At 34.2% G+C, this 24,503-nt stretch overlaps 1 protein-coding gene across 1 annotated transcript in view; it reads left to right on the forward strand.

Annotated features, from left to right (window-relative positions):
- LOC116776522 (multidrug resistance protein homolog 49-like) overlaps nt 1-23,887 on the forward strand; it is a 28,230-nt gene extending 4,343 nt beyond the window's left edge. The window contains exons 2-27 of the mRNA XM_061525613.1: nt 9,093-9,286; nt 9,899-10,043; nt 10,423-10,523; nt 10,897-11,068; nt 11,562-11,686; nt 12,079-12,262; nt 12,403-12,627; nt 13,208-13,394; nt 13,852-13,994; nt 14,253-14,402; nt 14,710-14,768; nt 15,390-15,524; nt 15,804-15,913; nt 16,075-16,169; nt 17,241-17,384; nt 17,838-18,020; nt 18,517-18,607; nt 18,863-18,975; nt 19,106-19,235; nt 19,569-19,755; nt 19,917-20,076; nt 20,433-20,627; nt 21,473-21,682; nt 22,112-22,258; nt 22,708-22,816; nt 23,042-23,887. Of these exons, the coding sequence (XP_061381597.1) occupies nt 9,093-9,286; nt 9,899-10,043; nt 10,423-10,523; nt 10,897-11,068; nt 11,562-11,686; nt 12,079-12,262; nt 12,403-12,627; nt 13,208-13,394; nt 13,852-13,994; nt 14,253-14,402; nt 14,710-14,768; nt 15,390-15,524; nt 15,804-15,913; nt 16,075-16,169; nt 17,241-17,384; nt 17,838-18,020; nt 18,517-18,607; nt 18,863-18,975; nt 19,106-19,235; nt 19,569-19,755; nt 19,917-20,076; nt 20,433-20,627; nt 21,473-21,682; nt 22,112-22,258; nt 22,708-22,816; nt 23,042-23,136 (3,789 nt within the window). The 3' untranslated portion in view covers nt 23,137-23,887. The remainder of the gene's footprint in view (nt 1-9,092; nt 9,287-9,898; nt 10,044-10,422; nt 10,524-10,896; nt 11,069-11,561; nt 11,687-12,078; nt 12,263-12,402; nt 12,628-13,207; nt 13,395-13,851; nt 13,995-14,252; nt 14,403-14,709; nt 14,769-15,389; nt 15,525-15,803; nt 15,914-16,074; nt 16,170-17,240; nt 17,385-17,837; nt 18,021-18,516; nt 18,608-18,862; nt 18,976-19,105; nt 19,236-19,568; nt 19,756-19,916; nt 20,077-20,432; nt 20,628-21,472; nt 21,683-22,111; nt 22,259-22,707; nt 22,817-23,041) is intronic.
- The last annotated feature ends 616 nt before the right edge of the window (nt 23,888-24,503 follow it).

Below are 24,503 nucleotides of genomic sequence, written 5' to 3' on the forward strand. Positions count from 1 at the left end.
TCTGACATGTGAGATAATATGCTATTTATTCAGCGGTCCTTTTGGAGGCTGAAACGAATCTCTACAAATTATTTTTATCTCAATCTAACTGAAAGCACTTGACCTCTTTGTGAAATTAAATAACGCTTATGCCAAGGATCGTTATCTAATAAGCCCTTTGGGGGTTATTTTTTTATACAGATTGTTTAAATTAAATATATCTTTATTGGTACTTATTTATTTATTAAAATAACGTTCATTAGAAGTATTTACGCTGATGACATCAATTGAGCGGATATAATATGGGTAATTGAACGAAACTACATTCATGATGTAGGTATAACTTGTCCAAGTTTTACATATAGCGAATAGTTACGGTCATTCCTATATTATCAATCGTTGAAATTAATCAAATTCAAATAGTGTATCTTAAGTCAGTAATGACTGTTACCGAATAATCTCAAACATATATATATATATACGACTATGTTAATGTTTAAAATACGACAATATATGTATATATATATATAACATGGTACTATCAGAATTTTTAAACATACTACATACTTTTAATGTTATATTTTTAGCTATTAATGAATGTTCAAACACGTTTCTAACATTAAAAATATCATAACTACCCACACTAATGTTATATTAAAAATAATTTTATTTTAGGTTAACTACAAAACCAATGGCTTGTTAAACATATCTATAAAGATATATTGACTTACGAGATAGTCAATTTTATAAATATTAACTCATTAAAATACTTTCATTACTTAAACTATACTAAGTTATAGTAGTGTGTACTACAAGAAACTTAATGTCGTTGAATACTGTGGAGCGAATTCTCTATTCTTGGTTCATAATTATATCTAATAAGGTCATGCGTTGTATGTGATAAGAAAAAAAATTTGGAGGCTGGCCTGCCTAAACACGGCCTAGAGATAACGATGTTTTATGAGGGAAGAGAAATAATAAATAAATATATATATGTTTAAAACATTATATATAATATTTTTATTTAATAATTCATTATCAATGTTTTTGCATTTTATGTCAAATTATTGTGATGTCCTCGTTTTTATATAATAAAGTATTTTATGTTATTAAGTACGTACGATTATTATTTTATTTGACATATTATTTATTCGATAAGTTTTTTGGCTTGAGTTACTTTTACAACGAAATTATGTTTTCGTGAGTATGTAGGTCATTGAACTTTATATTGTCGAGTGAACGACTGTACCTACAGTCTACAGTCTACACGTGTAGTAACGGATATATCGATAGATAAAATAATATTTTCACCTTAATTGATATTATTAAAACAAACGTGGACCGTGTTTATGAAATGGAATTTTACGTAATTCTTGATTTATTCCCTCAATATCAGAATAAAATATATACGTTTCCGAGAGAAGAAAAACTAACAATAACGATTATCGTTATATATACAATAATTAGAGCAAATGTGCTGTTATTTCTGTTTGTCATTATCGTTACTGAAACATAAAAATCATTTGTGAGTTTTAAGCTCTCTAGTGTGATAGTATGTTTGTCCTACGTAGAATAAAAAAAATTACACTATTGTGATGAAAATTTGTATAAAGTTATGTCTTGTTTCAAAGTATATATGTATTAACTATTAATGTAGATAGGAAACAATAGCGGCATTAAAATTGACCCTTCAAATATTCCTTGCAGCAATTTTTAACTCTTAAATAAAGCCTGATAGGTATTTACATTTTCATCTCGTCTTGGTTATCACGGTTCTTGTAGAGTGACCGAAACGTCGGCGTGTGTAGTTAAAGTAATAAAAACGCGTAGTAAATGAGAAAATTTTAGTTTTATTTTAATGAATACTCGCGAAAATCTTAAATCTTATTACCTGAGGAGTATTTTTAATAATCGTGAAGCCTGAGGCTTGATAACTGAGAGTCTAAAAAATTTCCATTTTCCCTATATGTTCTGGAATTGTTAATAGACTTAAGGGTCCTGGAATTTTTAAGAGACTCGGTATCAGATCATTCCTTAAGTCAAAAAATACATACATATGCTGTTAGCAGGAACAATTTATTCTCTTATCATACGGATGAGTTACACTTGATGCTGTACTGGAATAAAAACTTCAAAATTTTGAATTTTTCATTAATAGTAGTGACAATATGTGTCTGAACAAAATAACATGAATCAAAAATAGATTTTTAAATGACTAACTTCGCTTCCATATTATCGTAGTTAATTAAGACATTTTAATTTGTTTAAATTGAATTCCGTTGATAATACAAAATAGGTATAACGATGTGGACTTTATAAAAATTTTCCGTAGCACATCGTTTGACCTAAAAGGAAGTAATTGTATAAGCAGAACGTGCTTACAGATTGCCTTCGTTAATATCAAAATATTATAATAAAAGAACCTGTCGCTGGAATTACATGTTTGTTATGTCTAAATTATACAATTTTACTCCACTTTATTAGTCCCTAAGTCCGTTATATTCGTTACCATGTAAAAAATTTAAGATATAATTAAAGTTTTGCGTGATCACCGGCGATGAAATATCAAAACAGAATTTAAATATAATATTGAGATTGATTTGCGAAATCGTATTCTTAAAAATAGTGCTTTATCTGTGTTAAAACACAATACTTTGTATGATAAATTATAATATTGGAGTTGTCAAAGAGATTTCTAGCATTCATTTCTTAAATATATATGACATTGATTGGCATTATGTTTGTTTGTGTGTTTCAAAATTAATTAAACAAGGTTTATTGCCCGTAATATAACGCCTCCATAGCTTCTGTCGTCTTATAAGATTTATTCATTTAAATATTTTGATAAAGCTGACGTTATTTATTATTTATCTATACTTATAATAAATCTGTAGAGAGGTCATTTGTGTACATGAAATATATTTTCAAAATAACTACCAGGGGGTGATTAGCGATCGATTATGATGCCAAAAATGTGTGTCTGTCTGTCTGTCTGTCTGTCTGTATGTTCTTTATAGAAACAAAACTACTCGACGGATTTTAACCAAACTAGGTACAATCATTCTTCATACTCCCGAGCAGGTTATAGTATACTTTTCATCACGCGACAATATTGGAAATATTGGAAAAACGCAAGAAATTACTTCATTCATTTTTTCATTAGAAATCATGTATAACGGAAATGTTCTACAAAAAAATATATAAAAAATATCTCAAAACAGCATATGTCTTATGATTGACTCACAATAACACGTGTGACTCCCGACAGCTTAGCAGTTCGGAACCTTCTGATTATATTTGTTTCCTCTTACATTTATAACTCTCGCTCATCCCTAATTTAAAAAAATAGCATTATTACCTATTCAGTAAAAAAAGAATCATAGAAATCGGTACAGCAAAACCAAATTTATACATTAACACGCTGATAAGCCATCGCGCGTGAATACTGAATCATGCTATAAGGATTTTTGCGTAACGGTAACAGCTATTAATAATAATATTCTTATATATTTCAACAGTATTGTGGATTGACATATTATATTGCCCAACAAAAATACGAAAGTTAATCTGTCTGTGACATCAAAACCACTGAAACGTGTGGAAGGACATATGCTACTTTTTTACGAAAGGGACGCAAACGCGGACGAAGTCGCGGGCGAAAGCTAATATCCAAATATAATTATTAATATTATCGAAGACTTACGAGAATATTAATTAATATAATAAAGCGAATATTTTCGGATTAGTTAGTTTTAAATCTCATCTCACGCGTTACTTCATCTCTGATGCTCGTCATCACGTCACACAAAGTAATAAGTAGTCTTGTGCTTGTGGCAACACTGGCTGAGTAAGGTTATAAGGCTCAAAAGGACTCGTATCATACCCGTAAAAACATATACAAAAAAAGGTGAAAGAATACTAATTTATTTTGAATAGTTAGTTTACATGAATAGAACAGAAAAACAAAACAAAGAAAAGTATTTAAACATGGGTAAATAATATGCGAATACATTTTACGCAAATTATGAAAAATTACGTGAAGTAAGCCAGTAATTGGCTTTTTCCAAACAATTTCTTACATAATTTAACATTATCTCGGAAAAGTATTTACAGATCTCTATTGTCTTTTCACATATAAATATTATTTTTTTATTAATGGTACTTTCTTAAAGTTTCTTTTAATAAACTAGGCAAAGGTTTTTCTTTGGATCTGAAACTTTTATTTTATTAATTAAAATTTTTTAAAATATCCTTGTACTAGATACTTCAATATTTTGGATGCTTTATTTGTCTAATAGTCTTTGATGTCACGGATCGTTCTACATTGTAAACAAGACTCATTATCAAACTTATAAGGCACTTGATAACGCATAACAAGGAGATATCTCATTCAGTAAACTACGTAAAAGAGACGAAAGGCTTCATCATTCCACATCCAACGTGCGGGTGCCGGGTCCATGATGCAGGGAGAGGAGCTTCAACAGCTCCTGGGACTTGCGACCCAGGTGTGTTGTAATGTGCGAAAATGTATTAATTGAAAAATTGTCAACACTTTGTAAATGTTCACAATTTATAGAACTTGTTTATTTCCATTAATTGGTATGCTTCATCCACTATCCTTATTAAGGATTTAGCAGACTGAAAATGATGCAAAAAATGCATGCACTACTACGGCGTATACTGGTGCATCAAGAACTCCGATCTACACAGAGATCCCAGGCTTCCTGAGATAGCAAAGCACTTCAAGACGATCTATATGTGATTTTTTGGGGGAGCAACTTTAAATCCAATCCTTCTCATCATCATGCTACCAACTACTCCCTGTTCCCAAATCCCTGATAGGTAACAGAGGCCCTAAAGATCTGCCCTTAAACACTGACTACAAAATAACTGCGGATAAAATGCGTAAAAAAAATCAAAAATAAAAGTAAAGCAATCAAAACACACACACAACCTTCGCGCGTAAAGACGAGCTCCCGTTTCTTAAATATGGCTCTAGCTTTCTGTCCTTCTGTCCTGTTGTCACATAGCCTGACGTCATTTAACCTTCAAAAGGCGTAGCCCACTGATCACTTGAGGCTCGTATTTCATGCATTTTCCCCATTCGGACTACCTACCGTGGTCAATGACGCTGTCCTAGCCAATATTATCAAAAGCAATCTCTTTTTCTTGTCGGTCCCTCATTACTGAGGATAGTGGTCATGTGGCATCCCGCAATGAACAATCTGACGCTATATGTTCCGGTCAGCTGTTGCACTCACAGCCTGGTAAAAAGTTTTTGAGGAGGTGGCTTCCTGAATTTTTTCAGCCCATCGAGTAAGTGGCGACCTCCAGCTCTTTTGCCCTTTATGTCACCCACTACGGCCAACTTCTCTAGGTTGTCACCTCCTCTTCGGATAATATGGCCAAAGTATGTCAATACGCGTTGACGACATATAGTTGACAGCCGAGTTTTGATTGAGAGTGAAGAGAGAACTGAGGCATATGTGCGTTTAGCAGTCCTTGGTGTTTTAAGCACACGCCTCCAACACCACATCTCTAATGCGTCTATTCTCTGCGCCTCGCTAGCTCGTACGGTCCACTAATAGCAATAGTCTTTACAAAACCCATTTAAAACCAGTTTGGAATGGAATAAAGCTTTGGGGAACATGCAATAGTAACATGGAAATCTTAGAAGGATTTCGGACTGAAGTTATGAGATCCATGTTCATCCTTTCTAAATTCATCCACATTAAATATACTGCAGGATCTCGGCCCAAACACAGTGAATTAAGAAATTTCTGATAGCATCCTAAACTACTAACAAAAATTAATAAGTTGCTAATGATCTAGCTGCTAGGCTAACGGGTTCTGCGAGTATAATTTACGCAAAACTGATAAGGAACGTCTTTCCAAACCTTATACATCAATTCCCCAAAGGAATAGTGAGTGGTCAATGGCTCCAACAACGAAACAGTTAAATGTCTTGAAAGATTGCTGTGCTAAGCAGGATTGAAAGAGAAAAAAGCAATAGTCAAGTCGAAAATCAAAGTGCGGATAAAGTGTGAGAACGCGAAGTAGGGGTAATCATATTGATCTTATCATACGGGACGAGATGATGATTTTGTGATGTTGCTGTGCCTTGCTCCATTGCTATCTATGATTATCGATTGATTTATTCTTATTCTACAAATATTTAGTTTAATTCAAGTTTTGACTACACATTTATTTATATTTACATTCGTTTGAAAATATACATCTATCACTCGTCATGCCGTCACTATTTGTATGTATTATCATAAACATTTTTACTTCATATTAATTGCGTATTCTAGGTTCATTATTTTTTTAAATACAAACACACAATACATATGTATATATATGACTCTTAAAATACGAATCCAACGACTGTGTATTACGAATAGCCAGTTGTTAATGCGCAAAGATGTTTTATTTATTACTCATGAATTAAACAGGGTGGCGACTAGAGGTTCCAGGAAAACTACGAAACATACTTATATGTGTGTTATAATAAGAATTACATATTGAAACTTATAACCTATACCTAAGACTACAAGATTGCCCCGACGTTAGGACAGCAATCCCATCCATAGCTTGTGTGGTATCAGGAATCTTCTGGCTCACACGGCTTGGTGTTCGTTCCGCGGAGTCAGCAACGTCCCTCGTAATGTGATATTTTATCCATACAACTATGTCGCCCCGGCGATGCTTATTTATTTTTCAGTATGTTGCGCGTACGTAACTATTACCTCGGAAACAAATACTTATATATATATATATATATATATTTGTCCGTCCTTACTTGATATCAATTTTAAACCAACTGGCTTATGAAAACGGAACTGTCTTTCTATTTCTGCCTACCTTCAAATATTCTGGAAGTTAAACAGGTTTCTGACGTGTTCGTTTAAACAAATCATACTTATATTATATTGTAAGTCCAGTTCAATATTAATGGAAGTATGTAACACGTGGATATAGATTTATATCGTAGTTTTATATAGCACAGATAATTGAAATTTAAACCGTATAATATATGAGACGAGATTATCTATTAGGTATATTGGTTACGTAAAGCCATCGCCATGTTATTTATTTTTCACATTAATATCCTACATTATAATAGTAGTTTTTTAAGAGAATTTTGTGGAGAAATTTTTTCTATTGTTCTAAGAAGAAATACGCCATTAGTAGGTTTAAAATAACTTTAATGGGACTTATAATAAAACAAGTGAGGTAAAATTCAATTAGTAAAGATAATGAAAGCGATAATCGTAAATAATTGGTTAAAAAAAGTTTTTAGTAATTTATTTAAATTATCTATAATAATGACACGTTTGCGTTCAAAAGACTACGTTAATACTATATAGTGAGAGGATTAATGTACTAAACTGTTAACTCTCCGTGTGTAGTTACGATGAAACTTAGAATAAGCATACTGTCGAAAATCTCAGTAACTATCAGACGATTACAAATATACTACAACGCCTTAAATAATATTTGCTTATAAAAGTGATTTAATAGACTTTTTTTTTATTATATAACTTATTTAGTACCTACTATATTTATTTATCATAACATATTTTAATTTTACGGCCCGTAACATGTTTACGCGTACAACTTAACATTACAAGTTCGAGAACTCATCTTAATTGTGTGTTGTACCTTATATCTATTTTATATACGGATAAAAATATATTATCATGTCATAGGTATAGCGTGAATGTGAACAATATATACTTCCTTGTTTATTTCTATGTAGATCTGTAAATGTATTATACAAATTAATCGATTTATAGGAATTTTAAACTACGGCCTTCGTCAAACCGGTTGTTGTATACTGTGACAAAACAGTTTTAAATTAACGTCTTAAAAAAAAGATAACATCTTTATTTAAAACAAAAATAATAGTGCGTGGAGTCGCTCCAACCGGAGGAAGTGAAACTTCCTTATTTGGAAGTGAAATAGGGAGGGATAGAAATTGTTTTTAAGGAATTTTTAGTGTTTCTTTAAGACAAAACTTTACTAACATTACTTGCAAGCCACACTTGGTTGCCCTCATGCGTCCGAGCGCCATGCAGTCTGTCTCTTTTTATCCCCCAGAGCGTTAAACGTTAAATGCAACCGTGTTGGAAGCCACATAGGATGTTTCACTTCAATAAAATTATGTCTTTCCTTTTTTTATTTCGCGTATTAGCTATACAAGGTCTTTATCCTCCGTCAGGATTATTCTCAATAACTGTAGTCAGACGAAGAGGTAATAAAACTCTCTATGATGCCAATTTTATTCCACTTTTCTGAAATCCCAATATACTGTTATAACCCGTCACGCCCTGGTTGGGTTAAACTAAATAAAAACTATGCTAGTTAAGTAAGCTTCAAGGTGGTAGAGCCTAGCTGTGGTCAAGTAACTACAGATCGTACATGGGCTGGCTCGACTGGGATAGTACCACCCTCTAACAGAAGATCGGCGTGAAGTAGTCTTTAATGGCTGCGTTTTATCCGATGAGTGGAAGAGCCGGTTGCTCTTTTTTTTCCCACCCTTTCCTCACCCTCTCCCACAATGAAGGTCGGCAACGCATCCGCAACATCCCTTATGTTGCAGATGTCCATGGGCGACGGTGAATACCTTCCCTCAAGTCGTCTGCTTGTTTATCACCTTTCTCGTAAAAATAAATAAATAATTGCGACTGGAAGGTCAAGGGACGTCCTCTCTCCGACCTTATAATCTGTCTATAAATGGCCACCTTGGTGATGAAGTAATGAGCATTGTCTCACACGATAAGATTCAGATGATCTGGCTTTTGAACTTATTGATTAATAAACATTATATACATATATAGGTAAGCGGAAAATTCTAAAGTGTTATATTTTCCGTATATTTAAAACGAGTATTCATTGTCAAAATAGACACGACCTATTTATAAAACTCTTTCTAATATTTTAGCGTGAACTTATAATAAAGTACAATAATATTTTATTTACAAACCGAAAGTTATGTGTTTTATATTATATATATAATTCCGTTACAGTGTATCAAAACTACGTAAGACATATTTTTATATAGAAAACCTTTTTTTTAACTTAATTTATCATGATGCATATAATTTCAGTGGCGCTTTTCGACATTGATTGAGAGGTCAGCTACAATCCTCGGCGCCGTCTTTGGCTTCATCTGCTCGATATGTCCTGTGGCTGCGGTCATTGTGTATGCTGAGATCACAGCCCTGATGATCAAGAGGCACAATGAGAAGAGCGTGGAAGGAAATACTATTGTACTCAATGTGTTCGGCGGGGGGAGAGACGTGTGAGTTTTAAATGGTATTTGATATCTTTACGGAGTGTGACAACTTTTTCGAGGTGGTAGAGCCTAACTGTGGTCAGGTAAACTCTCCCACTATCAAGGTCAGCAACGCATCCGCAACATCCCTTATGTTGCAGATGTCCATGGGAGACGGTGGCTCCCAAACTTCCAACCTTCCATCAAGTAGGCCGTCTGCTCGTTTGCCACCATTAGCATAAAAAAGTTAAAACTTAAAATATTGTACCTTCCAAAAAAACTTTAAGCAATTACAAACATCATGAATTAATATTGCATTATTTTTCATATTTTGTGTTCATCGATATAAATATAAATTATAGTTTGAAAAATTCTAAATATTCAATAATTCCACACATTTGTTGTTGGTGATCATTCTGAGAAGTAATTAAACGAAAATGTTCATGCAAAAATATTGTCACTTAACTGAATAACATGTTATATGAGAAGGAACACCAAGTTTTGGGTAGACGGTCAGAGATTTGATGTTTAAAAAAAAAATGAACCTGTTTTTTTTTCAATAAAATTTCCATTAATATAATCTTCGTGGGTCCAATATTTCGTTGCTGTTTTGCTGATAAATGTCGCCTTTATCACCAGAGGAGAGAGCAACCGCACCTCCCATATGGACGCGCTAGTGGACGACTCCGTGTCCTACTTGATAGTCAGTGTGATCATTATGGCGTTGCAAATCGTCACAGCAGCTACAGCCCTCACTCTAACAAACTGGGCAGCTGGAAGGATGGTGAGATCACACCGAGATATAAAATAATGCTTTCAAGAACAAAATCTTAATATTTAAAATGTCCTTATTTTGCGTACATTTTTTTGTGAACGCAATCAGTGCTTTCCGTTTTTTTAGCATCTCATTAGGAAGGAAGGAGATCCAAAATAAAATTAAGGGATTCCATTTAAAAGCCACAAAAATGAGGTTTATAACTTTAAAAAAAAATCAAAACAGTACCGTATATATCAGTATGTACATAGAAAAAAAATATTAGATAGTTTTTTCAGGAAATAATGCAAACGTAGAACTAGAGATGTGTATTTTAAAAATTCGAACACATAAAAGTTTTTTCGTCAATTAATTTATCTAATTCCTATCTTCTAAATCTGTTCAACAGGCTTCTAGATTACGGTTCAATCTTCTACGCTCTGTGTTGAGTCAAGAAATCGCATTCTTCGACACAAACGCTACTATGAATTTTGCAACTACTTTAACAGAGTAAGTTATTTTAAAAAACACATTAATTTGCCTTGGAAATACTGAAAGCGGAGCTGTATTGAACAAGGCCAATGCATTGTGCTCATAATCGTTGACTTACTATGATCATAAATTGTAATGAGTATTAAGATTTTCGCGAGTGCTCAATGAAATAAAACTAATATTTTTCGGATTTATTATTCCTCTATAATTATTTTTAACTTCGTACTCACGACGTTTCGGTTACTTTGCAGCTACCGTGATCACGCGCAGAGGTTGTGAGATGAAAGAAATTTGTTTAAATTGTCCCAGAATTTGCTCATTACAATTCTATGTATCTCTGCTTTAAGACATTGCTTTAATTAGAATAATATTAACTAAAGCTATTCTTTAGTGACGTAGAAAAGCTGAAGAATGGGGTCGGCCATCACGTGGCCATTACGACGTACTTGGCCAGCAGCGTGGTGGTATCCTCGGTGGTCGCGTTGTTGTACGGATGGCAACTCACACTGGCGGGGATGGCTGTCATTCCAGTGGCTTTAATAGCAGTCAGCACTGTAACCAAGGTTTGCAAATTGTATGGTTCCTATGTCACTGTCATTAACCTTTCAATTTGATGTCTCAAGTGCTTGAATCTATTTGGGCCATGTTAGGTTTTTTTGGACTGCTCTTACGACTTTTCTATGCAAAGGTAAGTATTGGTGTAAATGACGGTTAGACCTCGAGACTAAATAATGATAATTTTATTTAACACTTATTTTTAGGTTAACTCAAATTTTGTCATCATCTTTTCCGTTAGAAAAATTAATAAAAGCTAACTATAATTTACATTTGGTAAACGTGTAGGACATATTGTAGATTGCTTTTAAAAATTTTAATATTTTTGTCTGATTGAGTTATTTTTAATATCGGAGCTAATTCATTTCCAAAGCCAGTAATTTGTTCTTCACATAATAATTATAGTTTAGGATAATTCTTATAAATTGTTGAACATAAACATTGAAGGCACTAACTATATGAAGAACTTATTTTACTAAAGATTTTAAACTTACTTCACAGTATCAAACCCGTTGTTCTTCTGACGAAGTGTCTTCTCTCGGAACAGCTGGTAGGATAGTGGAGCAGGCTTTATCAGCTATTAGGACGGTACGAGCTTACTCCGGCGAGCACGTGGAAGTCGACAAGTATGGCGTTATATTGTTAAATGATTAGAAAATATAGATTTAATTGGTTGATAACCTTTTGTTTGAATACCTTCAAGGTATTATCACTCTTCTGATACTATAAACTTTAAAAATAAAACCTGTATGTAGAAAACCCGCTCTATGTTTGATTACCAAAACATTTAAATTACGCATATATTAGATGTACTCGTATAGGGTCAGGGAAATTTTAAACTAATGATTTTTGATACGGAACCTGCATCCTGTACTAGAACACAGTTTAATTAATTAGAAATTATATGTTATGTTTGTATTAGGACATTATCAAAAAATATTACATTTAGTGTCCCACGAGACGAAAACGAAATGGGTTTATTATAGGACGTTGGTCATACTTGGTGTTTTTTCATCAGATACTCCAAAGCCCTGGCTCCAGCCCGTAAGGCTGCGAGTCGCCGCAGTGTTTGGGCTGGCCTGGGCGCTGGTGTTGGCTGGTTCCTCACTTTCTTAATGAACGGAGTGATCCTTGTGTACGGAACCGCTCTCTGTGTGAGAGATGAGGAAGAAGGACATTATCACCCAGGGATCATGATAACTGTGAGACATTCTTTGGTTCTTAAGTTTTTTGCTATCTATATTAGTGATATTTTATTGTCTTTGGGAGTTTCAAAAGCAGACAGATCTGTATCTGAGGAGTTCCTTTCATCAGGCATGGGATACATTAAATATTATTACAGATCATGTTCTGTACGTACACGGCATCCCAGCACATAACGCTCTGCAACCCTCACATAGAAGTGATATCACAAGCAAAAGGAGCTGCGAAAAGTCTGTTCAAGATTCTGGAGAGGAAGTCAAAGATCAACGCTCTGGAAGACATCGGAACAAAACCTGAAGGCTTCAAAGGGAATATTGTGTTTGATAACCTGTACTTCAACTATCCCTCGAGACCTGATGTGAAGGTAAGTTACAATATGAGAGAGCTTCGTCTTAATATTATTACATACAATATTTTGCCCGCGACTTTCAGAAGTAGAAACGTGTAGATGACCAGCCGAATCCTGTTTTGTCTTACAGGCAGGAAAAAAGCAGATTTTGGACTTTATTATCTTCATTTCTTTTTCGATCCAACGGGATGAAAAACATAATCTACCTCCCTAGCAATTTTCCAACCGGTACAACAGTTCTTGTGTTTAAAGAGCGTAACTAAGACTTTCTTGTATCTATATAAATATTGATAAATCAATCTATAAAATTCATCCATTTACAAGTAAATTATGAAGCTGATTATTTCTATTATTTTTTAAATATAACTCCATTTATTGTGATCAGTTTCCTCTTATGAGGATACTTAAAAAAAAATACATGTAGGATACGTATTGTTTTTAAATTCAAAATTATATATAAAAGAAATTTTGTAGATTATGTTTGTTTTATGTTTTAATGTCAACAGAGACATTGCAAGCCCAGAATAATTTATTATAAACAATTTCTATTTCTTGAACTGTAACTTCAATATATCATAAAACACTCCGATTCCAGGTGTTGCGAGGTCTGTCTCTCACAGTAAATGCAGGTGAAACAGTAGCTCTGGTTGGCGGATCCGGCTGCGGAAAGTCAACCCTGCTGCAACTGCTGCAACGAGCGTACGAACCAGACAGCGGACAAATTTTCTTGGATGGACACAAACTGGACAGTTTGCTCTTGCACCACTATAGAAGAAGTATTGGTAAAATAAAATTGAATTATACTTGTCTGCATATGACAGTTCTTTTAAGGAGTATTCTGATATAGACAGCGTCTATTGGATTTAATTAAAGTACCTTTAAAACTAGTCCGTACCGTCAAATTGAATGAAGCGTTTCTTATTCTACCTTCATAAATTAACGGAAATAAGAAAGGGTTCAGCTTTCTCTAGTTAGTGGGAAGTTGTTTTGGTTCCTGTTTGATGAGCCATACTGGACATTGGTATAAAATGTACTATTCTATCAATTCCGTAAAAATAATATAAATTGACGTATTTCTGAATTAATGAGAATTTTGTATAGCTTCATGTGTTTCATAATTTGAATAGGAAGTATCTATTTAGAGGTCTGAAATAAACAACTATAGCTAACAAATGAGTCTCAATAACTAGTCTCAGACTGTGTCAGTCTGGGTGGTACTGATTACCTTCTCCTCGTCAGGTGTTGTCGGCCAAGAGCCAGTACTCTTCAGCGGCACCATCCGATACAACATAACAATTGGACTTGAGAATGTGTCAGAATCTGACATGATCAAAGCTGCTCAGATTGCGCACGCGCATCAATTTATCACTAGGCTTAGTAACGTGAGTGATATACTACTCAACATTATAATATAAATGAATTACGAAATTATTTGATTGCAAAGAAATTCTATCGAATTCACATACAATAGTATAAAAATGTTCCCAACTTAAGTTTAACAAAATCTTTGTGTGTCAAATAAAATAAATATTTATTATTTGTATGAAAATCTGATTTGTAGATAATATTACTCGTTAGCCTTGCGATTTGGGCGTAAATGAAAATGGCCAGATTTGTATGACATATACCTATACTCTCAGGGCTACGATACGGTTCTGGGCGAGTGTGGAGCCCTATTGTCGGGAGGACAGAAACAAAGGATCGCGATAGCTCGAGCTCTGGTTAGGAATCCAGCTGTGCTGCTCCTTGATGAACCTACTTCAGCTCTGGACCCAGCCTCGGAAAGACAGGTTTGTTCTATATATATGTATATATGTGTGCGTTTCTGTGTGTGTACGTGTGTGTGTGAGCGTGCGTGTAATTAATAATAGTTTAAGTTTATATATACATACAATATAATACGTATTATCCAGTAAGAGTGCGCTGATTACAAGATTATATAAAATTAATTTTGTTCATAATAACTACATCATTTGAAATTAATAAGTTATGCTTAATCAACATTCCTTAAAAAAAAATTGAAATAATACAATTTGTTGTGAAAAATACTTACGTTTCAATTAATATTGTACATATTATATATATATATTTGGATAGGTCCAAGCGGCTTTGGATTCCGCCAGTGAAGGCAGGACCACGCTAGTCGTTTCACACAGGTAATTAAAGAAATTTATAAATTAATTTCATGATTTTCTTGCTCTAACTGGACGGGAAACGATTGTTTGTCTGTTTGTCAAAGACCGTCGTTTTGATCTTTAATTACAATACTGCTGAATTTTATTTTTTTTGCATTTTATTTTCATTTCTTCACCAATAATCTTAATATAGCTTTCCATTGTAATACGGACAGTTCGCAGTTTTTATAAGTTTTGCCCATGATAGTAACAACGTAAATATAGTTGTGGGAGTACACATGCTTAGCTTGCTGTACCTGGTGAGCCAAGAACATGATATTAATCATCACCAGCCTATCGGAGCTCACTGCTGGGCAAAGGCCTCTTCTAACATGGGGAAGGTTGGAGGATTAATCACCACCCTTGCTCAAGGTGGATGTGCGATTTCAAACTTATAATTTGAAATTATAAGTCCATGTGTCCTCACGATGTTTTCCTTCACCGTCTGTCAGTGGTGTCTAAATACTATTAGAAATTACAATAACTCGGAAAAATCCCATCTGTACTTGCAAGGTTTCGAACCCACACTCTGATGCAAGAGAGGCGGACCTTTAACCTCCAGGCCAACACGATTTACATGACATTATTACATAATTATTGCAGGCTGTCGACTATAGTGAAAGCATCCCGAATAGTTTACGTGGAACAGGGAGCTGTTCTGGAACAAGGAACTCACGAAGAGCTGGTGGAGAAGAAGGGCGCCTATTGGAAACTGTTGCAGGAAGACATGACGCACAGGTCAGGTTTAAGGTCTATTGTAATGCAAAAAGAAGATATTCAATATCAGTTCATTCCAACCATTTACAGGAATTTACACTCATAACAAATAAGACTTAATAGATATTCCACCTTTCTAATGCTCATTTTACACATAATATAAGTAAATATATAATATCTTATTCATAAAAAAAATATTTTGCAATGAACAGAACTATTAAATATTTTTTTTCAATCATTCCAAGAGTAATAAGATATTTAATATGAACCTAGTTCTAAACTGGTAATAATTGATTACAGAAGTTTTGCCAATTTGACAGCGGAAGATGTGGACGACGAGGTGGTGGAAGAAACGACTAACAAAAGAAGTAAAGTCAGGAGAAACAGCAGTATGTGTTCCATTAAAACAGGTACGTTCGTTCGTTCGAGCTATGAAATACAAATATGTTCAGGTTAAGGAGTAATTTGGGTTTTTTCTGGTAATTTTACCGATGCCGTGACAGTTCCAGTACTGAATACTTTAAGCGTAATCCTTTCCTTATTCAATGGCTAATGGCTAAGTTTTTTCCAGTGAATTCTCTCCGTGATAGCATCATTGGTGGTAATCGACGTTTAGGTTCCATGGCCATACCGGAGTTACCAGATGTGTTTTGCGAGGAAGACGAGGTTTGTACTCCTTCATTAAAATATTAATACATGTCAGTTAAAATATTTCTTATTCCTGTATGTCCCTCGGGGAAGGTTCCCGGATGAAAACGGGAGCATGTTAATAGACTTTTGTGAAAAATGATCTCGTCTGCGAAAATGTCTGAAAATAATGTCCGATTTTGTTTTTTACTATTAGTGAAAATTTAATAATTGGGGCAGCTAATATAGATAAGCTTCGTATTTCTTGGTTGTAAAAGTTGAAGAAATTGTTAAATCACTTTTTACAAAACGAACTTTAATGCGAAGCCTAAGTCCAAGAGTTAAATAAGTATGTGTAAGAAATGAAAGTGTATATATAAACAGATTTTTTTTTTTGACACAACTTGCGCCAACGATAAATATAAGGTATATGTCCAAAGACTGCGGTAATTGAGACGGAAGGATTTGATTATTTAACGGCCTTATCCTTAGTACGAGTTTTGCCTCGTCACTACATACGAAGCGATTCCCGTTTCTCAGAAGTTGTCAAGATTTATGAGTGAAAAACTGTTAACAATCCGTAGGTTATATGACGAAGTTAGCTTCGGGTGACAAACAGAAGAATGACAACAGCTCTTACTTAGTATCAAATGAGGTCAAATTATGTTACGACCTCTTTTAATTTATATACGTAGATACATATAGGTCTATCCCTGCGACAACGACAGAAAATATCAGACTAATGTCTGATTACTTAAAAATTAATATTAAAATCCATTAATATTAACATTACAACATGGCACAACTATTCCTTAACGAAGTCTCAAATTTGATTAACTCCATACAACCATTATGAGATCTAAGACTTTCGCGAGTAATCATTTAAATGAAACAAATATTTTATTATTTTTAAAACTACATACTCCTGACCTTTCGGTTACTTTACAGCAACTGTGATCACGGACTGACGAGATAGGCACGTCAGAGGAGAGAGTAAGGTTGGGAGTATGTAATTTTAATAATAACAAAATACGCGTAGTAATCCTAAAATATTAGTTTCATGTAAACGTGTTTATTACGTCACATATTAATCTGTGTGCCAATCCCTAGGAGCCAGTGGAACCGGTGTCCGTTTGGAAGCTGATATCCTTCAACAGAGAGGAGTTACCGCAGCTTGCTGGTGGAATTTGCGCGTCATTAATCATCTGCTGTAGTTTCCCAGCGTTCGCGCTTCTTCTGTCCAAAATGTTCGGGGTGAGTGACCTCTTTTTTAGTACCGTCACACATGGACATCCGCAACATAGTTTTTCGGATGCGTTGCCGAACTTGATTGTGGAAGAGGGAGAGGAAAGGGTGGGAAAGAGAAAGACCTATAGTATTTATTTATACATAAACCTATCTAATATTAAACAGCTATCCAGGAGATATTGCTGTAGAGACGGAATTCAACAAACAAAGGAAAGACTAACATCTGGGAAATTCACTTACTTTATTTTTCTTTAGTCCCATGGACTTTGGCAGAAACAGCAATATAATAAATTTACCTAAACATTCATTAAAATGTTAATTCTATACTATTAATTTGTAATGAAGTTTTTAATTAAGAATTGATCCGGTTATTTAGGTTATAAGGTTACAATATAAAAATATCAACAAGACTTTTTAATCACTGTATTAATTCTAATATTTCCTATAAATTTATTCTAGATCTTCGCTGATTCTGATTCCGAGACGATTCTCCAGCAATCACAAATCTACGCGGCTATGTTCACGTGCTGTGCTATCCTAAGTGGAGTCATAACCTTCATTCAAACCTGGCTTCTAGGTTTAGCTGGTTCAAAACTCACCACCAGACTTAGGACTCTCATATTTAAGAACTATTTGGAACAGGTGAGATGCAAAGATATTTATTCAATGGAATATGAATTAATTACTAGGAATTAGAGGGATCAGTTTTGGTTGGTCAATTGACATCATGATAATATAGATAGGGACGGAATGCAAAAGATAAATGTGATATATGGAACTATTCATCTCATGTATGCCTATGTCTAAATATTTTTTATATTGGAAAGTTTTTATGCATATTGGAGGGAGAATAATATATATATAGACTAAAACTGTTGTGAACACTCGCCTCCACCGTCCAAGCTCCTGCCTCTATCTAACCAAATTTGAAACGAACCTACTAGGGCTGCCTTCGAAATACGTTCTAAGAATTAACTGATGTTAGTTCTTGATAGGCCCAAGTCTTTTATTAGGTTGTAGAGAGATTTGGCTGTTATAACTCTCGCTCCCACATAATCCCGACGTGATCACGAACTAGCCGAAAAACTTAGTTTCATTTAAATATTGATAGAGATATAAATAGTACATTACGTCACAGGACCAAGGATGGTTTGACATTCCTAAGAATTCAGTGGGCTCGCTGTGTGCACGACTGGCCACAGACTGCGCTGCTGTTCAGAGAGGGACTGGTGAGAGAAAATAATATTATGATTAAAATAAAAATAATAATTGAATTTGTCTTCATCCCAAACTTGTTGTGAGAGATTGTTGGTATTATAATTACATTGTAACATTTTCTTGGAAGTATTTGTCGATCTCTACAAAACCTTTCTCTTATTTTACTTTATACATTTAGATTAAATTGTCTGTTCTGAGTTATATAATGTTTATCAAAAGGTTTCTATTGAATGTAAATCGTAACAAAAATTATAATTTCATGAAAGGTACTGGTTTGGGGGTGATGCTGCAAGGATTAGGGACCATGATCCTAGCTGTTGTGATCGCTATGGCCTACTCCTGGAAGATAACACTCGTCAGTCTTCTGTGCATGCCCTGTGTGAGAATATTATACATCTAGGAAAAATCAAATACAATTTACTCCTCATTGCAATAACGAATTTAAGTTGTTTCAAATCTGATAACATTCAGTATATAATATATTGGTATGATGTCATTGTCTCTGACAGGTGACAGTCAGTATGTATCTCGAGAGCTGGGCGTCCAGGAAGTGCGAGGAGAGGAACAGGGACGACCTCGAGGACGCGTCAAAAGTGGCTACGGAGGCTGTACTCAATATACGAACAGTACACAGCCTGGGTCAGTGTATAGATATATGGATGATTTATGGCGTATCAATCAAGGTTTATTTTACTAAAATTAATTTAAATACTGACATTTCCGACGTAATGGCTACAATTTTGAAATGTTTGCTCTTCAGAGTGTGATTTTGGAATGATAGGACGAATTTCGTAATAGGAAATGTTTCTCGCGTTGCGAGAGACATTTTTTCTTCTTTTACCAAATAACCAAGAATTCCAAGAATACGGAAAAAAATCGCAAAAATCTAATTAATGTGATTTTATTCTTTCTATATCTTAATTTCAGTGTTACAGTAATTTTTAACTTAGTCCCACGTATTCCCAACCGCAGGTGTTGAGCGCACGTTCCTGTCGCGTTTCTCTGAACAGTTGCAACGCTCCTCCAAGTTGTCTCTTTACATGCGTGGTCCAGTCTACGGTATTTGTTTAGCCATGCCGATGGTTGGATACGCTCTCTCACTAGCTTACGGAGGATACCTCGTGGCCAGCGAGGGCTTGCCGTATGAGTACGCTATATTGTGAGTACCAGACATATATGACATAAGTATACTCATTTTCGTATGCCTATGTTAATTAATTGGTCTCAGATTTATTTATGTTTTTTTTAGGTTTGAACCTTTGATAAAAATATTAAAAAAATAAGTAACGTTTGTGTAAAATAATATAATATCCAATGTAGGGTATCGGAGGAGCTCATTTTCGGTTCTTGGATGTTTGCGGAGGCTTTATCCTACGTGCCAACGGTGCTCGCTGGTAAACGTGCGTGTGCTAAAATCATCAGCGCCTTGGAGAGAAAACCTAAAGTTATAACGGAACCCACCGCCGTAGACGACGATTGGGTCAGTTTATTGTGCATTAACTAACTATATGATAATATATAAGTAAAAAGAAATACATAATTAAGTATATAACAAGTTAATAGAACTCTGTTGTGGAGTTAAGACGACTAGCCTTTAGCAAATAATATAATGAGTAAATAGAATTTTAGTTAATATGAACATAGCGTGTTTGTTTATTCAGCCATAACTATTCATTAGTTTAGATTTATGAAAAATTTAAATTAAACAAAAAATTATTAAAATCGCTTCAACCAGACAAAAGATGTGAGGTAACAAACAAAAAAATAAATACAGACGTATTGACGACCTTTTTTTTTAAGTCGGTTGAACATATGCTATAATGACTTCTTCATCAGACTTCCAGCGGTAATCTGAAGTTCTCCAACATACACTTCCACTATCCAACTCGTCCGGAGACGACCGTCTTGAGGGGTCTGTCCCTGGACTTGCCCGTTGGTCGCACGCTGGCGCTCGTTGGACCCTCGGGCTGCGGGAAGTCTACCATTATGCATCTCCTCTTGAGGAGTTACGACCCTGTCAGCGGTAATGTCGTAAGTGTTATGACTATTGACTATATGTACTTCTGTGATGTCGTCTGCAGGTGATCACGGTTGCAAAGTAACCGAAACGTCGGGAGTATATAGTTAAAATGGTAAAAACAAGTAGTAAGCACGAAAAATATTGGTTTAATTTCAATGAATACTCGCGAAAATAGAACTGATCCATAGTTTACGTCGTTACAGCATAGTGGCCGTTTTTCCAGTTAGATACCCTCGTGGTACGATGTTTGGCGATTAATGTACAATAAACTATCAAAACTAAGTATTTTTCTGATATATATATATATAATTGGTAAGAATACGAGTATAGTGTATTGCATGTAAATTTTGGATCTTCTAACTTAGTGGTGCAAAAAGTTATGATTCGATTTTGATGGAATTTTATCTTTTTATAGTTATGGTATTGGAATAACTTTTATTTTCTTGCACTAAAAACTGACGACGAGATTTGTAGTCTGGAATAAAACTAGTCTCACATTAATTGTGCTCTTATGTAAGTAACCGATGTAATATTTTCTTAAATTATTTATATAAACAATAAAAACAAGCATTGCCTGTATTTGTTATATATGTACTAGTATGGATATATTTACTTTATTATATACTTAAATATTTTAACTTATTCATTGAGTCTTAGAGTTATCGAGAAGGCTTCTGTTGCTATTAAGAAAATATGCCACAAATTTTCGGAGTTGACATTATAGCCGGTCAAAAGTATTTTTTTGTGTCCAGGAACAACATTCCTCCTAGCGATATGATTTAAAATCAAAGTATTATTTTTTTTCACAATAGTAACTATTCTACGTGACGTATATACTAGTGTTTCCCTCAAACAGACGCTAGATGGCAGAGACATCAAAACGTCTCTGACGTTGAAGAAGCTGCGGAGTCAGCTGGGCCTGGTGCAGCAGGAGCCTGTGATGTTCGAGAGGAGCATCAGGGAGAATATAGCATACGGTGACAACACCAGGGAAGTACCGCTGCAAGAGATAGTCACGGCAGCACAGATGGCCAACGTTCATACCTTCATAGCTGGCTTACCGTCGGTAAGTTAGTACCAACATCGCGATCTAAGATATGTGTAATTTGCGTAATATTGAATTTAAATCCATGCATGAATACTTCACTTTTACTAATTCAAATGTAATATTTATAGCAAGTCTCATATAATTCACTTTCATTGGATACTTATGGAATTATTACTCCCTTCGTGTGTAAGATACTTGACAGTTATATAGAGAGGCCGAAATAAAATTGACATTCACATTTTTGACAGATCCTTTTATAATAAAGAGTAAGCAATATCCAAACTTTTATACTTTTATAGAAAAAATGCATGTGAGATAAAAGTGACAGCATGTTAGGTTTGGGTATATTTTTCTTAGAATTAAACATCACTTATCCGATCTTTCCGATTTTTCCGATCTTTCCGATCCGATTCTTGGATTACACAATCATCTATAAATTGTTATAAGGGTTACGAAACGGTTCTGGAAGCGGGTAGTGCTGCACTGTCTGGTGGTCAGAAGCAGCGTGTAGCAATCGCCAGGGCTCTCATCCGGAACCCCCGAGTATTACTGCTGGATGAGGCGACTTCCGCTTTGGATGCTGCCAGCGAGAAGGTAATTATAAGAGCACACTAAATTGCGTTACATTTGTACTGTATACACTACCATAAGCAGATTTAAAGTTCTATAACTAACGTCTAACTTACAATAAGTTGATGATATTTTCACTTGAAGATAGATAGTGGTAAATTGTTATATATTTAAAAGAATTAACAAATATTAGGATTTTAAATACTAGATCAACTATTTTATAATGTGAGTTACAGCTGGTATGAGAGACCACACTGTAACTATTTACTTCTTCCTTATTTCTGTGACTTTGTTTGTGATGTGTAGTCCTGTGATGTTTTCACATGTAATCTTACTCAGTGCGTGATCAAAATTTTCGCGTAATGACGATCTCTACAAACTTTACTAATAGCTATTGGGAGACGTCTTCCCTTGTAGGGTACTTGACCGGATGAGACATATGTATATAATATTTAATACTTTTTTATCCCCAGGTGGTCCAAGCTGCTTTAGAAGTGGCGTCCAAAGATAGGACTACCATTATCATAGCTCACAGACTCGCCACAATCAGACACGCAGACCTTATATGTGTATTGGACAAAGGTAAATTACATTTAAATTCATATTCATAATAAAAGCAAATCAAGTTGTTTGTTAAATTTTAAAAACATTGTCAATATTTAAAAAAATCAATTGACTTTTTTTTAATATACTTAAATAATATTTGAATTTCTTTAACGACATTTTTCTGTTACATTCTGTGTTTGCGGTAGTTTTAATTAATTTAATCGTTTCAAAACCCGTATGTATGTCACTTATATATTTTAGGTGTGATAGCTGAGAGTGGTACACATGAAGAACTAGTTCGCAAACGTGGTTTGTATTGGGAGTTATTACAACAACAGGGACCGAATGGGGCGTGACGGTTAGTGAAGGTTCGAAGTGACGTGTAGTGACATCTGTTGACAGATCGGGAGCGTGACGATTGAACCTAAATCATTTAGTATATGTACATATATATATTACGCAGATATTACGCAGCCCATTAAAAATAATATTATTACAAATAAAAACGTTGACAGAATCAAAATATTACAGATATTCAGAGTGAACGAAGACGTAGAATTTATTGAGAATCTGCATATATATATTATATGGTTCTGTCTGATATAATTGTAAAATATAATTAACATAGTTTTGAAATAACTTATTTTATGTTTAGTAAGAAAATTCATATTCTTATATATAAAAAAAATCGCTATTTTTGATGCGATAAGATCTAAAATCCGTTTTTTTCATTTTAATTTCTTTATTATTATATGTTATCGAAGTAAATTGTTTAGAAACTTATAATGTTATCAACAACAGCATTCACTATTTAACGTTTCGTTTGTTACTTCCGAATGAACCTGCATAAAACATATAATTGTAGCCAATTTTCATGAATCAATCTGTACCTTATTTTTAAATCATCATTGACTTAAAGTTGTAACTTAAAAATATATGTTTATTTTTAAAATGAACCGCGAATAATGTATTGGTAGGAAAGTATTATGTATTGCCATCCGAAGATTTATATTTTGGGTAGTTTTTAGTATAAGTTTCGTTAAAGTTATTGCTATTTAAAATATTACTTAAGATAATTATTAGAAATAAAATTAATATTATACAAAATGGAAGTGTTATTTGTAGTTTGTATAGATCGGCGTGAAGTGGTCTTCAATGGATGTGATTTGTCAGACGTGTGAAAGGTTGCCCTTTCCTTATTCACACCCTTTCCCGTCTCATTATAACAGTAGAAACTTGAATTATTGTAGTGTCCTGTCACAGACGCTAGATGTCGCTGACGGTTTGTTGATTTATATTTTGTTTTCAGTTTTATCACAATATATTTCCCACTGAACCTAATTAAAAAGGTCGCTTAATAACAGTCTAGCAATAATAATGTGTACTAGCTATTACCTGTGACTTTACCTGATCATCATTATGAGGTCACATACGATTTCTCAAATATTATTCAGATGCCTTGGTAATATTTAAAATACCGCTGATGGACTATAAAAAAATGCTCGGAAATCGGCCTTAAGGTGATTTATGAATAATAGCGTAATTACCTTACGGTTAAAAGAATCCTCAGTAACTTCTGATACTTCCTTGCGAGAGAAATTACCATCAAAATCGGGTCAATCGTTCTAGAGAAAAGTCGGAATAAACAGACGAACAGTTAAAAAATTGCATATCAGCTAAGACTAACAGGATACCCACTTCCATGTCTTTAATGGAAAGCTGT

The sequence above is a fragment of the Danaus plexippus genome, chromosome 30 (genome assembly GCF_018135715.1).
Source record: "Danaus plexippus chromosome 30, MEX_DaPlex, whole genome shotgun sequence".
NCBI lineage: Eukaryota > Metazoa > Arthropoda > Insecta > Lepidoptera > Nymphalidae > Danaus > Danaus plexippus.